Source organism: Danio rerio, chromosome 14, assembly GCF_052040795.2.
Source record: "Danio rerio strain M-AB ecotype USA chromosome 14, GRCz13ab, whole genome shotgun sequence".
Taxonomy (NCBI): Eukaryota; Metazoa; Chordata; class Actinopteri; order Cypriniformes; family Danionidae; genus Danio; species Danio rerio.
Genome location: NC_141034.1, coordinates 19344682 through 19362701, shown reverse-complemented (window position 1 = coordinate 19362701; position 18020 = coordinate 19344682). Strand labels below are relative to the sequence as shown.

The 18020-nt window shown below is 34.7% G+C and overlaps 1 protein-coding gene across 2 annotated transcripts in view; it reads right to left on the bottom strand.

Annotated features, from left to right (window-relative positions):
- Positions 1 to 6708: 6708 nt before the first annotated feature.
- Positions 6709 to 18020, bottom strand: part of slc43a3b (solute carrier family 43 member 3b) — a 30729-nt gene continuing 19417 nt past the window's right edge. For both annotated transcript variants that reach the window (XM_087280527.1, NM_001039922.1), the window contains 5 exon segments: positions 15774 to 15917; positions 15446 to 15553; positions 13210 to 13396; positions 11989 to 12112; positions 6709 to 7746 (listed from right to left, as the gene is read on the bottom strand). In XM_087280527.1, the coding sequence (XP_087136653.1) occupies positions 7627 to 7746; positions 11989 to 12112; positions 13210 to 13396; positions 15446 to 15553; positions 15774 to 15917 (683 nt within the window). In that variant the 3' untranslated portion in view covers positions 6709 to 7626.

Genomic DNA, 18020 nt, shown 5'->3' with positions numbered 1-18020 from the left:
GTCTGCAGTAACGTGGGATCATGGCCACCAACACCAACAGAAATTATATATATATTTTTGTTTTTTCTTAATTGTTAATAAAACATACAGGCTGAAAAACCTATAAAATGAAACATATCAATTAAAAAAAAAAAATACCCCTCCCCTACAGTCTCTTGAAACTAGGCTTTACAATGAATAGAAGTTAACATAAAAACAAATACAGAATACAGAATCAAATATCAATTATACAAAGCAAGGCAATCATTCTGGATCCTGATCATTTCTTTGTGCAATAAACAAGGAGTTTTTGTCAGCAGCTGTCCAGATCTGTAATGTACTCATTTGTACCAAGTTCACTCGCGTCGTGGATAACTCCAACATTATAATGTCTTGAAGTTGTACCAACCACTTGTACATGTCCAAATTATATGGAGTCAGCCAATGTTGGGCTAGTAATTTTTTAGCAGAAGTTAAGCCAGCCAGCCAAACAGCTTTTTGTAGCTTGGTAAGGTTCAACGTAGAATCATCACTCAGTAATAGAACAGAAGGATTCAATGGTACAGGATATTCAATAATTTTTGATAGGATGACACATATCTCATTCCAAAATCTTTGTACTTTCTCACATTCCCTCATCATATGGAAAAAAGATCCAAGTTCCTGGTTAGGACATTTATCACAGAAAGGACTAAATGAGACATTGAAATGGTGTCTTTTGAGTGGGGTCCAGTAGGTTCTGTGACAAAAGTTATAGTGAATGAGCTGGTGATTAGGATTTTTAGATGAAGTAAAAATGTTATGCCATACTCTTTCCCAGTCTGTGACACCCTCTTCTAGTTGACAATCAGTTTCCAAACAGCACTGTATAGCTAAATGTTTTGCTGTACCCTCTAAGGCCTTTCTGTATATCCATGAGGTAAAATGATTAGTTGAGGACAGATCAAACCAAGTAATGATTGGATGAGTGGGAAGATTGTACCCCCAGGGAACCCCGTTGGCCTTCATGGCCGATCTTAATCGCAGATATAAAAAGAGAGAGGAAGGTTCCGTTTAATACTGCTCACAAAGTTCTTGAAAAATTAATATGCCATTAGAACCAGAAATATCTTTTAGTGTATAAATGCCTTTTTGCATCCATTTCCTTGAAAGAAATGGTGCACCCCCAGATCTAAGATCATTACTATTCCAGATAGGTGTATGGATGTGCCATTTAGGTGAATGATGAATGTATTTTTCCATTAATTTAAAATTTACTATCGTATTACCAATAATTGGACCAAAAGCTTGTGTACACTGCTTAGAAATTATAAATATTTTAAAATAGGCACTGTCCTCATAAATAACCTGCATAGTTGAAATCTAAACAACTACATTCTCAACTAAAAAAGCTTCAAAAGTACATTATGTTGCCCAATAGCAGCAATATTTGTCAAACTGTAGAGTGTTCTCTGTTTGTTGTATGTGGGCAGAGTAATATAAAAGGGTAAAGGGTGAAGAGGCTGCGCGAGTGCTGTTATTTGCAGAATAATCACACACACTGCTATCAGCCAATCAGATTCAAGAGCCAGACAGAACTGTATAAATTAAAATAATTTTAATTAAAGATTTTAATTAAAGTTATTTAAAAAGTGTCTACATTGTGAGTAGTGAGTACATAGTGAAATTATTTATTTATTTTTCCAAAATATTCTCTAACGTCTTGGACAAAGTACATTTATGCTGATCTCAATAACAATAAAAGTAGATAGAATGCTTATTATGCAGTTGTAAATGTTATTCATGTGTGACTTTATGGTCTCTAATCTGCTACTTGTTGCAGCACATGCTGAAGATATTCCTGACAGACGAAACCTGGGTAAATGAGTGCAGAGCTTTCCACAAAAACACCACGCTGTGCGCCATCTGCTGGTTAACTCTGGTAGACATAAAGTGCAGTATTGTCATGTTTGTGTTTACTCATATTTAAAACTGGTCCTCTGCTTTTAACCCATTCAAGTATAACTACGTGAATGAGCAGAGAGAGCGCTGAAAGTGAGAAATAGTGTATTTTTCTCTGTAATTCTTTTCAGTGCTCAAGTGTTTGGAAAATAAAAACAGGCTTTAGAGAACCACAGTCAACATCCAGCTTTGCTTATTGCAACTCAGTTGAGATATGTCTCCAAAAAAATATGTCAAATGAAATAGTTTAAATAAACAAGTACACATTTTACCATATCAATGATTACAGGTCTACATTAAATTTTATATAGTTGATTGTTGATCAGTTTCCCAGTGATTGGTTGCAGCTGGAAGGGCATCCACTGTAAAACACAGTAAAACATATGCTGGATGATTTAGCGGTTCATTTAGCAACCTAGCGACCCCTGATTAATAAAGGGACTGAGCCGAAAAGAAAATGAATAAATAAATGATTGTTGAGCAACATGATGCAGGTCAAAAACACACTGAGTGCTGTAGATATACAAGTTTACAGTTATATATGCTTCTAAAATGGAATTGGGACATAAAAAGAGTTGGATAAGGGTTTATCTCACAATTGTATCATACACTAGCTGACAAAAGTCTTGTCGTTGACCCCAGTTGTAAGAGCAACAAATATTAACTTGACTTCTAGTTGATCATTTGGAAAAGTGGCAGAAGGTAGATTTTTAAAATGAATCATCTGTTGAACTGCATCCCAATCATCACAGATACTGCAGAAGACCGATTGGAACCCACATGGACCCAGGATTCACACAGAAATCAGTCAAGTTTAGTGAAGGAAAAATCAGTGTTTGGGGTTCTATTCATTATGGGTGCGTGCGAGAGATCTGCAGAGTGGATGGCAACATCAACAGAGGTATTAAGACATTTGTGCTGCACATTACATATACAATGCACAGGAGAGGGCAAATTCTACAGCAGCCCAGTCACCAGACATGACCATTATTGAGCATGTCTGAAGTAAGATGAAGGAGGAGACATTAAAGATTAATCTAAAGAATCTTATTGAACTATGGGAGTCCTGCAAGAACTCTTTGCCTTTCCAGATGACTTGATTAATGTTATTTGAGTCATTGCAGAGATGTATGGATGCAGTCCTCCAAGCTCATGGGAGTCATACACAATATTAAATATTTTTCCACTGCACCATGACTTTAAATTCTATGTACATTATTTCTGTTAATTGACAATATGAACTGACAAAATGTCTAAGCAAAGTCAGACCTTACTCTGCTAAATAAATAATTATAAAACAAGACAAGATCATATTTTATTTTGTTAAAATTAGCGTAATCTAAAGGACTTTGACTTTGATACTGTATAAGCCACTTCTGAAACCAAATGAAATATGTCATTATTTTGTTGTTCCTACTACTTTGGTCAGGTAGTGTTTGAGCGAAGAAAGCAAGCAACACTAGAGCTGTTTTTAAATGAAAATTAAACTAAATTAAACTAAACTTTTAGTAACCGAATCGAGTGCTCCCTTTCACATTTAAACATTTTGCATTATCTTACACTACCAATAGATTCAGTTTACTGTAAATAATACATTTGTTGTATATCATTCCAGTTTAAAGTAAATGCTAGTAATTTAACTACATTTCTAGAATTAATCTGCTCAGCACACTTACTGTTTTACTCACCTATTGTATCCCCTTTTCAAGATTTAAGATTAGTCTATTGTGTCTCCAGAATGTGTCTGTAAAGTTCCAGCTCAAAACACCCATCAGAATATGTATTATACCTTTTAGAATATTAAAATTTTCTGCTCTAAACACACTGTAGCTGTTTTGTTGACTGTGCCTTTAATAGTTCTCTCCACCCACCGTTCTCAAGTGCCTGTCAAAGTGTGCCTCAATCTCCACCTTGGCTGCATCAGATAAACAGCATAGTGACAGACATGAAGGAAGCAGATCTCACGTAACGTTTGTGTGTAATACAGTAACTTTCCCAATGATTTGATGTATTTGTTGTGGAGTTAATTTAAGCCTTTTGATGAGTCACACAAAATTTTGTGTAACAGAAATTTGCTCATTTTATGAATATTAATAATCAACAACGGTTTATTCTTAATTATTAACATTCTGGCTTAAGCTTCAGTCAATTTGGTCAAACAAACATATGATTGTATATGATCCTGCCCGCTCGACCGAGCGGACTCTCAGATTATGAATATTAATTATTAACAATAACGATTTATTAATAATCATTAATATTCTGGATCAATTTAGTGTTAACTTGACCAAACAAACACAAGCAGAGTCGCCGCTCTTCCGAGCGGACATGGTAATGATCTATTCATTTAGAAAAAGGGAATTTAATTGCTACTTCTTGTAAAGTAGATTAATCATTCATAAGTTTTAATCAACTTATAACAGCTAGGCAGAGGAATCTGTATTTCAGTGACATTTTCTCGTGAGGCAAACAATACAATTCATTTGATAATAATAGGATTTATTGACTAGTCAGACAGATAACGAACAACGCACAAACATACATTAAACATAGAACAAAGGTAAACCACGTGGAGATATCGGGTCTATAGAACCTGTGACAACAAAGAGAAATAGTAAAGCGAGGAAGTAGAGATTTCAGATAAAAGAGTGACAAAACTTTCAGTTCCACACGCACCATTAAGGATCACCAAGATTATAAAAACAAAAACACCCTTTTTGATAAAAGGGGCACAGCTTAATCGCATAACTAAAAATACCTGGTCTTTCATGTCTGGAGGTCTCTCTCTTTATGCGAGTCTCTCTTCCGTTGTGATGGAAAATCCTTTGATGTCCTTCTTGATGCGTTGAGTTTGTAATACAGTTCTGAGGAACGCGATCGCAAACTTTAAACTGAGTTTACTTTGCCGGAAAATAAGAAAGCGAGGCGGGAAAAGTCCATGCGGCGTAGAAGAGCCGCGTGGCCCTCCTAAAGGGCCACCTTTTGGTGATGTTCTTTGTTCGGACTACTCTGCTCAGATGTTGGGGAGAAGTCTGGATATACCTGCGGGTCACGTGACAACCCGTTCAGCATTCTCGACCAATGATTTCAGGACAAAGTTTGAGCGTGAAACCTTCCTTTGTCTCGAGGCTGTTCGTATGCAAATTTGGGTGTCCGCCCAAAGCATGTGAAAAGGCATTTAATATAGGGAATTAAAGAATAAAGCAATGCGAGTTATGATCTTGCTCTATGCATCATGTGTTGTAAAATGTCAGCAGAAACCCATCGGTACCAAACAGGCGGGGTTTAAAAGTACATCAACATAATTTTTTCATATCCTTACATTTATGCTTTAAAAAGGACTAAAGAGAACAGGCATACAGGTTATAAGAGAGGGTACACAGGTAAGAAACGTCAGAAATGAGATGCAAAGTTTACAAAACATAACACTTTAGTTTTGTGCTGGTCCAGGATTTCTGTGTTCATTTTCTTTCTGTCGGAACAGCCTCGTGGGTGTGTGTGTGTGTGTGTGTATTTGGGCAGGAATGTCTTTGAAGATCTAGGCTTATCTCTCCAGTCTCCCTGGATTACGTAAATCTGTCGGGTGTACCCAGAGTTTGTGGAGCCAGGAGTCGTAAACCGTCCTGTCGACTGAGCCCAGACCGTTTTCATGGAATGTTGCACGGAATGTTTACCTCCAGCATATATGTTACAATATATATGTTACCAGTTATGTTACAGTTGTTTCCAAATTCACGTACACATACAGACACACACACACATTGTGCACATGTTTAACTTTGCAGTGTTTTTACACGACAAATGCAATAGCATCCGGATTCAGCCTTTATGATGCAAGCTGAGATCGCATCACTCAGCCATGCAATGTCAGACACAATGCACTCAATGGCGTAAGTGACGTGAGAGCATTAGAAAGACGGTGAGAGCATTAGAAAGCATTGGATGTAGCTCAGATTGTACTGCACCATGTCTGCATCCAGACCCTTCTCGACAAATGTCACATGATACACGCTAATATCCACTGCTGTATGGACATCCGTTAAGTTAATGTACATAATAAACTTGATTTAACATCCACAAACCGGGATTAAAGCGTCTTTTTTATAATTGTACAGACATGCAGCTGTGGTGATCAAGATGGTAAAAGAGAGCTGAACAGAGAGCTGAACAGATCTTTTAATCCCTTTTGCTTTAAGCACGTCCTGTTGTGTTGATATGATTGTACACGTTTCTACGGAGACATGTTTATACATGGCTGTTAATCAATTCATTGGGCGGGGAAAATCTTACTTCTTTGTGGTGAACCTCAAAATATGAGGGGTTTGTATAATATTTTAACGTCAGGAAATTTGAAAAAAAAGACTTATTGTGTTTATATCAGCCCAATATGATAGTGGACACACTAAACCTGCACACAGTTCTGTCCAAACAGCTTACAAAAGATGATTTTCATCATAGGTGCCCTTCAAATACTAAAATAAGTTGTAAAAAAAATGATAGAACACAGCATTAAAGTATTTGACAGAAAGTGTTTTGTTAATTATCTTGGCCTAAACATTTTGACATTAATATGTAACATATATTTAAAAGATGTTCATATGACATTCAAAAGTGATGATACTGTTGGATAATGACACTGTAAATATAAATCTTACCTTTATGTTCACATTTTAAATTGACAAACATTCCAAAATGATGTTCTCACAGCATAACTAAACATTCATAAAACACATTGTGCAGACTGCATAACAAGAACTGACACAGACCAATTCAACTGACTGCACAACATTTCTTATAAAAATTCCCTTTATTTGGAGTAATACTGATATATTTTAGAAGATATCATACAGACAGCAAATAACAACTTGGAGAAGTTGTTGGTCAGAGAAGGACGTACTTCCTGCTATGTCCAGCAGAGGCCCCCATAACCAACCAAATGGTTCTTACAGCATGTAAACGTTGCGGGAGAAGCTAATTCTAAAGTCTTCTTTACTCGAATGGAGATAAGTGCTCAATTAATAGTGACAACAATAATATCAAGACACATTAAACATTTACCTGTTAAGAGATACATTTGCAGACATTTCTTCCAGTTTGGTGAAAATATCCATGTCATATCACACACACATAATGGTGGTCCCTTTATGAATATCTCTAGTTTTACAGAAATATTCACATTCCTGTTCATATTCTTATTTTGTTTTACAACAAAAATAGTTTCTGTTGAACAGTTGTCTATTAATTAGAAAAAGTTTTAATACTGATTTTAAAACAATAGTATATTTATATATTATGTAAATACTTTCCATATTGTTTTGAACTTAACGGAAAATCTACTGACAGAAAATGTCCAGTACTTTTCTGTTTAACTGTACAATGTTTATACAGTGTGAACATGCCTGCAACACTTCAACATCTTAATTGGCCATTGTCATACTTGAGATTATTAATACTGTATAGGGTGTAGTAGCAGTACATTTCCTGCTTTAATCAGCACTGATGACACACTGCATACCACCATGGGGTCAAGAGTTAACCACCACAAAAAAAAAAAAAAAAAAAAAAATAAAGCTCAGTAAAAGGTTAGTAAAACATTTCTTACCACCACACATTTTTGTGTGTAGCCTTCTGTAGAAAACTAGCATGTAAGAGAAAGCAGTTTTGAAGGTCGAAGGTCAGGCTGATATTCCCTTGTGCCTGGAGGCCTCATGAAGATGATGTTTTTTTGGCAGCTCTCCGCTGGGTTGCCTGACGCCGACAGTGCAGGTAAACATACAGAGGATTGACGAAAGCCAGGAGACTCAGAACAGTCAGACCGATGTTCACCTAGAGAAGTCAATTATTACAGTTTAGTTAACACTACAGATCTGAAGCAAGAGCTGTGCTGTACAGTCTTACCAAAGATTATAAAGACATCTTCATCTTTTTTCACATTATCACAGTTTATAAATTTAAAGTTAACAAGTTAAATTGTGTCAAAACAAATGCATCTTGATAATGTCAGACAGCTTTGATAGAAAAGGACAGCCAGTAGTCTCTGTTGTCAACTAAATTCAAGCAAACCTAAACTTCTATATTTCCTTAGACTCACTGCAGCAGCTTCTTCACTTCCTGTTCCTTTAGGTCACAGTTTACTTTGTCCTGCTATTAGGGTTCCTACTTTTTGCCAAACAGACTAAAAATCTGAAATTGCATGACATCTAATGAATGAGAAAAAGGCCACTGTTTTGCTTGTACATAATTAATATAATATCAAATTCAGGCGACATGGTGGCGCAGTAGGTAGTGCTGTCGCCTCACATCAAGAAGGTTGCTGGTTCGGGCCTTAGCTGGGTCAGTTGGCATTTCTGTGTGGAGTTTGCATGTTCTCCCCATGTTCGTGTGGGTTTCCTCCAGGTGCTCCATTTTCCCCCACAAGTCCAAAGACATGCGGTACAGGTGAATTGGGTAAACTAAAACTGTCCGTAGTGTATGTTTGTGAATGAGAGTGTATGGATGTTCCCCAGTGATAGGTTGCAGCTAAAAGGGCATCCGCTGAGTAAAACAAATGCTGGATAAGTTGGGGGTTCATTCCGCTGTGGCGACCCCGAATTAATAAAGGGACTAAGCTGAAAAGAAAATGAATGAATGAATCCTTTTTGTCACAGCGGAATGAACTGCGAGCTTATCTAGCATATGTTTTACATAGTGAATGTCCTTCCAGCTGCAACCCAGCACTGGGAAACATCCATACAAACCAGCTACCTTCTTGCTGTGAGGAGACTGTGCTAACCACTGATTCACCGTGTCACTCTATATAATAATGTAATAATAATAATAATAATATTATATTAAAATAATATGTTCAATAATTATGATATTAATATATTTTAAATGGTTTTATCTTGAATATTTGCATGACTTTAACGGCCACTTTGAGAACAACAATGAATAAATGACCTTAGATTTACCTCAGAAGTACAGAGGTACTTATTATTTGTTGGACTGCAAAGTTCTGCCTCTCTCATATTTGATAGCGCAATAGTACTTTTACAAACTTTATATTTAGCTTAAAAGTAGCCTAACCATTTCTTTCATTTTGAAGTTCACTTTGTTTGTTTCTGATTTCTTCTGTTCTCTTCTTAGGTTTCTAAGTACAGTAGGTATGTTCTCTTCTGTTGCTGTGGTAACGGATTATTCTGCACCTGTTTCTGGTTTAGTTACTTATTATCTCTCATTTATGTTTTATGATCTACATTTCAGTTTAGTTTGTTTTTGTAGAATTTTGTAAATAAAAAAATAGGATAGAAACATTGGGCCCTATCATACACATGGCGCATCCAGGCGCAAGAGGAGTTTGGCGCGATTTGTTGCTATTTTCAGACCAACTCAACCCTAATTTTCATGTAACAGAAAACTGTTAAAAAGAGCATTTACTGCGTGAGAATGAGAGATAATGGAACTACTTTCACATTCGCTCTTGGATAGGGAAACCTTTATGCACAGACATCAATTAGCCTATAAATAATTAATTTTGTTTGTTAAGCGCAAATATTCGTTTCAAAACTATTTCTAAATTCAGTTATAATTTCCAGCAAACAAATAAATGAACAATAATAACAAAATGAGCTCAAAAACCTAAGTTATATCCTAAAACACATGCTGTGCCCCATATGGTCTAAAACCTGGCAGGTGGGCAAATCTAAGCTTGTTTTTAATAAAACAAATATAAATATGGATATAATAAATAATACTGCTAATAATAATAACATTAAACAAAAGCAAATTAATATGAATGAACTGAAAAAGCCTCCCGAGATGAAGAAGACATAAAAACAGTGTTTTCTCACATTTGTAGGCTAGAAAATACGTTTTGTAATATTTTAATCCTTTATATTTATATTCTATATCTATTCTTTTTATATCCTATATATATCCTTAATATTAAAATTTTTTCATATGTAAAGATATTTGCCTATTGCTCTCTTGTGCGTATTAAGCAGTGCGTAAGCGAGGCGCAACTCTGTGCCGGAGTTTAGACCGGGTTAGTTTTGGTCTAATGAAAAATCTATTATAGTTTCTCAAAATAGCAACGCGCCAGCGGTCCGCCTCAGAACGCCTTCCTTTTTAGACCAGAACGCCTATGGGCGCACATATGAGTGCAAATGCATTTGCTATTTAAACAGCGTAGCGCAACGCCTCAAAACGACTCTTGCGCCAAGCTGAAACTACCAAAAGACTATTGCGCCGCGCCTTGCGCCACACTGCGCCGGGTGTATGATAGGGCCCATAGACTGCAAGCTGGTCTAAAGTCCAGCGCAGAGCGCATTAGTGTCTATGCAGGTTCAAACACTTAATATAAACAGGATGTACATCAATACACAAATATTTTTACAAATGATAAACATACAAGATTAAAATGTTATAAAAACTATTTTCTACAAAAATATAAAAATACTACCACCTCCATGCCTTCTTCATGTCCAGGAGGCTTTTTTCAGTTTATTCATGACAATTTCATAGTGTTATTATTATTAGCTGTATTATTTATTATACGCATATTTACAGTTGAAGTCAGAATTATTAGCCCCCTTCAAATTTTTTTCTTCTTTCTTAAATATTTTCCAAATGATGTTTAACAGCAAGGAAATTTTCACAATATTTTTTCTTCTGGAAAAAGTCTTATTTGTTTTATTTCAGCTAAAATAAAAGCAGTTTAAATTTTTTTAAACACCATTTTAGGGACAAAATTATAAGCCCCTTTAAGCTATTTTTTTTATCTTAATAACCCACAGAACAAACTACGTTATATAACTTGCCTAATTACCCTAACCTGCCTAGTTAACCCAATTAACCTAGTTAAGCCTTTAAATGTCACTTTGAGCTGTATAGAAGTGTCTTGAAAAAATATCTAGTAAAATATTATTTACTGTCATCATGGCAAAGATAAAATAAGTCAGTTATTAGAAATAAGTTCTTAAAACTATTATTATTATTATTACTAAATTAAATATGTTGGCTGATGGATGTCTTCAGTGCAGTGCGTACAACACCGTTTCCTCATCCACACAAGTAAAGGAGTAAAGAGTAAAAGTAAAATAAACGCACCCTTAATGCTTTTGCTCCATGCACTTTAGACTTTGTGCCTAGATGGTTAAAATAGAGCTCATAACATGTTGATAAATGGAAACTACAATTTAAAGCGACAAACAAAACTCCCCTTTACCCTAAACACAAATCAATAAACAAAAATCCCTCATACTTTAAGACAAAAACAAAAAACACTGATTTTCAATATCTGGAATAGACCTTTCAAAAATTACAAGATATTCCAGAAATTCAATGACTCATAGGGCTATCCTCATTAATGTAAATGTGCTACAATGTCCTGCTCCCATCAGTCGAAAAAATAAATAAATAAAATTCAATATATATCTGTCTGATAATTTTTAGATTTGACTATATAATATAACTTATCTTTTTTGTCAAAATAAGTGCCTGTTTGAAGAAACTTAAACAGAAGAAAGCGGTTTCAAACATCTGACTCTCCAAAAACATGACAAATATGCAGAATCTGTATCTGCCAAACAAATATTTCATAACTTTCAAAAACAGCTGTATCTTATTTTGAAACAGCCTCCCACATTTCCTTACAAAGAAAAAGGAGAAATGCCTGGCAGACATGATAAGGGTAATGTTGGAGAATTATTTAAAGAAGCATTAACTAATTGAAACAGAATAAGCCAGTCAGTAAACAAACAAAAAATACTGTATTTTTTGTGCACGTATCTACATTAATTAAGCCAAAACATGATATTCATTGGAAGGTTAGAAAAGTTTAGTTTTTTGTGTTCATAGTCATCAAAACAAAATCCAGTCATTTCAAAGGTCATTCCCCATGTATGCACACAGTTAATATGGTGTGAAATGAATTTATATGTACTGTAATTGAAATCTTTTTGTCTGTGGGTGCTTCATAAATCACTACACAATTGACATTTAGACAATAGAGAGTTGTTTGTGTGTGGAAATGTTGTTAATGTGCGTGTACGTGTGGAAAAGACACATTGAAAGCATTCAGAAGCTTACATAAAGAGGGTCTCCACCCAATGTCCCTTTAATGAGAGCAAAGCAGGGATACTGGAGCAGCGAAACCACAGCCGAAAGAGCCATTACTGTTCCATACAGCTTTCCAAAGTGTACGGACGGGAACCTGTATTTAAAATAAAAACAGAAATGAAACCATCATTTTACTTCACTTATGATACAAATGAAGAAGAAGCATTTCTTACTGTACTGAATGTGGAAGTAATAAAAGCAGGGCTTCTGCAGGTTTCACCAAGTTAAATTTAAGACTTTTAAAGACATTTTTAGGACTATTGTAAATTAAATGTTAAATTCAAAAAGGGCTAAACACTAAGAAATGTTTCAAATCGCCCAGATGAAAAAGATTTTATGTGCTATATTAAAAAATATATAACTTAACACATTTAATAAAACAATAATAATAAAAAAAATTCTTAAAGATGTTTGGTGTATACAGTATTCACTATTAAAGTTGATCATTATTAAGAGGTTAAGTGAATTAAAATGGCATCAAATTACAACCAGGCTACTTTCCCAGCTAAGCATGGTTTATGGAACAGCCCCCTGCAGTCTCCCTGTGCCATATGTTTTGTTTAGTTAGATTCTTAAAAAAAGAAAAAAACTGACTACTGTAGATAAAATAAAGATGTACTTAAATTCTACTTAAAGTGTACTTAAAAAGACTAACATTCAGCTAATTGCATTTAATACTTTTTGTAACAATGCATTTTAATAATAGATTCATACTCACTTAAGTTCGTTTTTTTAGGAGGATTGTTTTATTAAAATTAGTAAATTAAGTTCTACATTAACCTCCTTTAACATGCATTGAACCATCACTACATAAAAGGTTCTTAAAGTGGAAAATGGTGCTTTAGATGATTAAAACGTTTTTCACACTATGAAAAAAAATGTTTTTTCAAGAACTTTTCACTTTAAGTCTCTTATATTGCCTATATGGTTGCTGGAACATTTATTTGTAAAAGTGTACTCTTTTTAAACACAATAAAGTATCTATTTCATTATATACTTCTAAAATTTATTTTTCCCACCCCCATGCAATTCCAAATGTGTATAATTTTTTTTTTCAAAACTGCAGCCAGTACATTTATTTTTATCTTCCCAAGCCAAAAGAAAGTCATTCAGGTTTGGACTACATGAGGGTGAGTAAACGATGTCAGACCCTTGATTATTGTGTGAACTGTCTCTTTAATGATGACTCACGCCACACTGATGAAGGCTGCGTTTCCACCGTAGAGAAAGGATCTGTTGAGCACTTGCAAGATGAAGGTGAGGTACTGCAGGGGGAGGATGGGAGTCGCAGCACACACTGAAAACAGCACACACTGCAGAGCCGTCAGAGACAGAGACAATATGGCTGCCTTCAGGTCTGCTTCTTGCTCACTTTGTCCTGGACAGAACAAAAAAGGGAAGAAAAACCTTGTGGTTTAATGGTTTTATTCAGAAAATGATGAACAGAAAACAAGGTAGACAGTGAATAGTATAATTTTATTACATTCCTGTAAATATGTTTGGCATATAAAATAGTGTACTTAATTTTAGACAAATTTAAATTAAAGACAAATTTAAATTTAGAGATGGGTTGCAGCTGGAAGGGCATCTGCTGCGTAAAACACATGCTGGATAAGTTGGCGGTTCATTCCGCTGTGGCAACCCCAGATTAATAAAGGGACTAAGCCAAAAAAAACATGAATCAATGAACGATATAATTCAATTTTATTATTGAACTAAAAGCAGACTAATAAAATATTAAAGTAAAATAAAGATTTACTTATAGACTTTTTTAGAAAATGGTAATTGAAAAGAACCTGCTGATTGATTTGATTATGATTTTATACACATTTATCAATACTTTATTGTCCACTATTAGCCTCACCAACAGCCTATAACCTCTGCTATCAGCTAGGTTAATGTAAAAAAGACTTACTTCTGTTCATGTTGCTTTGCAGTCCATTGTATAAAGAATTTCTGGATATATGTCACAGTTTACTTTATTTTGCAACCGACTTGCATACACTTGCGTACACCTAACTAGTACTGGATTGGACCTCAGAACTGCCTTAATCCTTCGTGGCATAGAAAATCCTTTGTGGTTCACATTGACATGAGAGTATCATGCAGTTGCTGCAGATTTGTCGACTGCACATCCATGATGCAAATCTCTCATTCAACCACATCCCAAAGGTGCTGTATTGGATTGAGATCTGGTGACTGTGGAGGCCATTTGAGTACAGTAAAGTTATAGTCATGTTTAAGAAACCAGTCTGAGATGATTCATGCTTAATGACACACCGTGTTATCCTGCTGGAAGTAACCATCAGAAGATGGATACACTGTGGTCAAAAAGGGATTGTCATGGTCAGCAACAATACTCAGGTAGGCTGTGGTGTTGGCACGATGCTTAATTAGTACTAATAGGCCCAAAGTGTGCCAAAACATTTATCCCACACCATTACACATCCACTAGCAGCCTGAACTATTGATACAAGGCAGGATGGATCCATGCTTTCATGCTGTTGATGCTCAATTCTGACCCTACCATCTGTATGTTACAGCAGAAATCGAGACTCATCAGACCAGACAACGTTTTTATAATCTTCTATTGTTCAATTTTGGTGAGCCTGTGTGAATTGTAGCCTCGGTTTTCTGTTCTTAGCTGACAAGAGTGGCACCCAGTGTGGTCTTCTGCTGCTGTAGCCCATCCGCCTCAAGGTTTGACATGCTGTGCATTCAGAGATGCTCTTCTGCCGACCTCAGTTATAACGAGTGCTTATTTGAGTTACTGTTGCCTTTCTATCAGCTCAAACCAGTTTGCCCATTCTTGTCTGACCTCTGGCATCAACAAGGCATTTGCACCCATTCTCTTGAAAATCCCAGTAGATCAGCAATTTCTAAAAAAAAATACTCAGAGAAGCCCATCTGGCAGCAACAACCATGCCATGTTCAAAGTCACTTAAATCACCTTTTTTCCCCATTCTGATACTCGGTTTAAACTGCAGCAGATCATCTTGACCATGTCTACATGCCTAAATGCATTGAGTTGCTGCCATGTAATTGGCTGATTAGACATTTGTGTTGACAAGCAGGTGTACCTAATAAAGTGTCTGGTGAGTGTACATATATATAATTGTGTGTGCTCTTTTAATGTTCTTTCCACAGCTGTTCTATCCATAGTTCAGCTTTCCATTAAATTGAAAAGAAAACGAACAATGCCAAAATTTTCACAAATCTTTAGTAATTATGTGCTTTTGTAAGCACAACCACAACCATCCAGTCAACTCCCTATAGAGATAATCAAGTCCTGTCCAACATTTTTTCTTGTTTGAGAAGCTGTACTTACATTGGATATTTGTGCAAATATACTGAATACTTTCACATGATAACAGAAAGTTCAGTTTCTTGTGATGGGACCTAAAGGAAAGCATGTTTATGTACTGACCTGGTTCTCTTTGCTTTCCCTTGTGGCGGTCCATAAGGAGGCCATTCCATGGGGCGCACAGGATTCCACACAGCTGAGTGAATGCAAACGCATTTGTGTATCTACTGACTGAGAATAAAAACTATATAAGACTGTATACAACCAGCACACACGCACAAAAAACTAAATTCAAACTCATGATGCACATATGACTATTTACATCTCGCTATCTGTACATTCTGCTCAAAGGCATGGCTTCACCTGCACATAAATAGCTGGTCATGAGGATAAGAACAGTTTGTGTATGTGTGTGTGTGTGTGTGTGTGTGTGTGTGTGTGTGTGTCCTACCAAGGCTTGGATCTCCAGCGGTTAGATGATTCAACATTGGGTTTAAGGTCCCGATGAACAAGTAGTGTCTCAACTGCATCACAGAAAGCCAGAGCAGATGCCACAAGAAGAACCAGGAGAGGAAACAGCTCTTGAAACTACGCTCTGACAAAATAAATAAATAAATAAATAAATAAATAAAAACAATGGGTTTAAGCACTTTATATTGTAAAATAGACTCAGGGTTTGGCTCACATTACAGTTTTTGAGCCAAGGATTAAACTTTTATTTTTTTAGATCAGCAAAAAACTATATAATAAATATATATAATTTGATTTATTTTATTTTTAAACTTATTTCAAAATTTTCAATAAATAACCAGCTTCTGAATAAATTAAATTAAATATAGTAAAAAATAAAAAATGTACATTATTAATAACTATTAACATATTAATAACCACAGTAGTTATTCGCTATGCTTTAATTTTGTTATTAAAAGTTGTCAAACAAATACAATATATAGTGAAGTTGGAAATAAATTGCAAATTAGTGAGTGATTGCCTCTTTTTATTTTCTTTTATTTGATTAATATTAATCAAAATAATTAGTAATATTATAAATGTTTTTATGCTCTTTTCATTGTTACACTCTCTATGTTCTTTCCTATTATGTGCCTATTGCATATCATTTGTTTATTTTTTCTTTGTAAAGCACTTTGTGCAGCCTTGTGGCAGTTGGAAACGTGCTTTATTAATAAACTAAACTTGAACTTGAACTTAATAATATAAATAATCATCTCAACTGGTTACATTCACTTAAGTCAGAGATAGCTATGTTTACTTGAAGATATCCTTAAATACTGTGTAAACGTGTATCTGAACATTCAAACATAATACCACACTGAAGAAAGATTTGGATTGCATCCCATGAGTCTGTCACAGCTGGTGTTTAATTCCACGCAAGACTTTTGTTCTTTTGAATATTACCGTTCGTTTATTTGATTTCTCATCAATGTAGTTTACATATGCAAAAAAGTATGTATAGACAAGCATGAATAAACATATTTATATACTACAAACATATATTTTGTGTATTAGTATCAATAAAAGAATTATTTTTGCTGTCTTTCTGTTCATTCAGTTTCAGTTTTAATATAAAACATATCGATATATCTATATCTATCTATCTATGTCTATATATATATATATATATATATATATATATATATATATATATATATATATATATATATATATATATATATATATATATATATATATATATATATATATATATACTTTAATTGTTATAATTATAATTAATTTTACATACTATTTCACATAATTATAAAAAAATGGCTTTGCTCAATCTATTGCAACTTTCTAATAGCACAGTGCCAACATACTGTAACATGTTCATTTTATCTTGCAGTGAAAACATAAGACTTCCATACTTGCGTCTGCGATTGCACTTTTTGCATGGCTCATTTGAATAAGTTTGAATAGTGTAGATCATTTGAATACGTGTGAAGCCTGCATATCTGAACCTAAATGCACACCAAACAAGCAGAGTGAGACTACTAAAAAAAAGTGTTCTCGGTTTGCTATAAAACAATTGTGGGTGTGAAAATGAAAATATGAACGCATCACATACCAAAGACATCTAAACAAACCAAAAACATGACATAATGTCAGAAGAAAATGGACAGAATGCTGAAGCATACCTGTTTTTTTTCTTCTCACAGTCACAATGTTGCCCATTACAGTTCAGTACAGACATTTTCTGATGTGTGCAACAGTAATTATTGCCACTCTTTTAACTATTTTAAGCATTTTATAAAATTTGACTGATAAAAAAGTATGCTTTTGACTCTCAGTAAATTCCATAATCAAATCTACAGAATAAAAGTCTTTTAATCACATTTATATGTTTAGTCTTAAAATGACAGTATGAATGCTAAGTAAATCAGGACTAAACTGACCCAACAAACAATTGTGTGTTAAATAGACTTCTAATAGACATCTAAACGTAGACAGCATGGCTAAAACAAGGCTAAACTTGGTCAGTGAAAATCTAATAGACATCTAAGAATAGCCCAAATCAAGTTGTTCAATAGACAGATTAGACAGACTTTAATGTTATATCATATGTTATGTTTTATGTTATTAATGATATGTAATATCATTCATTTCTGTTTATTTGATGACTAGTCTAGTTTTGCCCTATTCGTAGACGTCTATTAGATTTTGACTGATTTAATTTTATAGA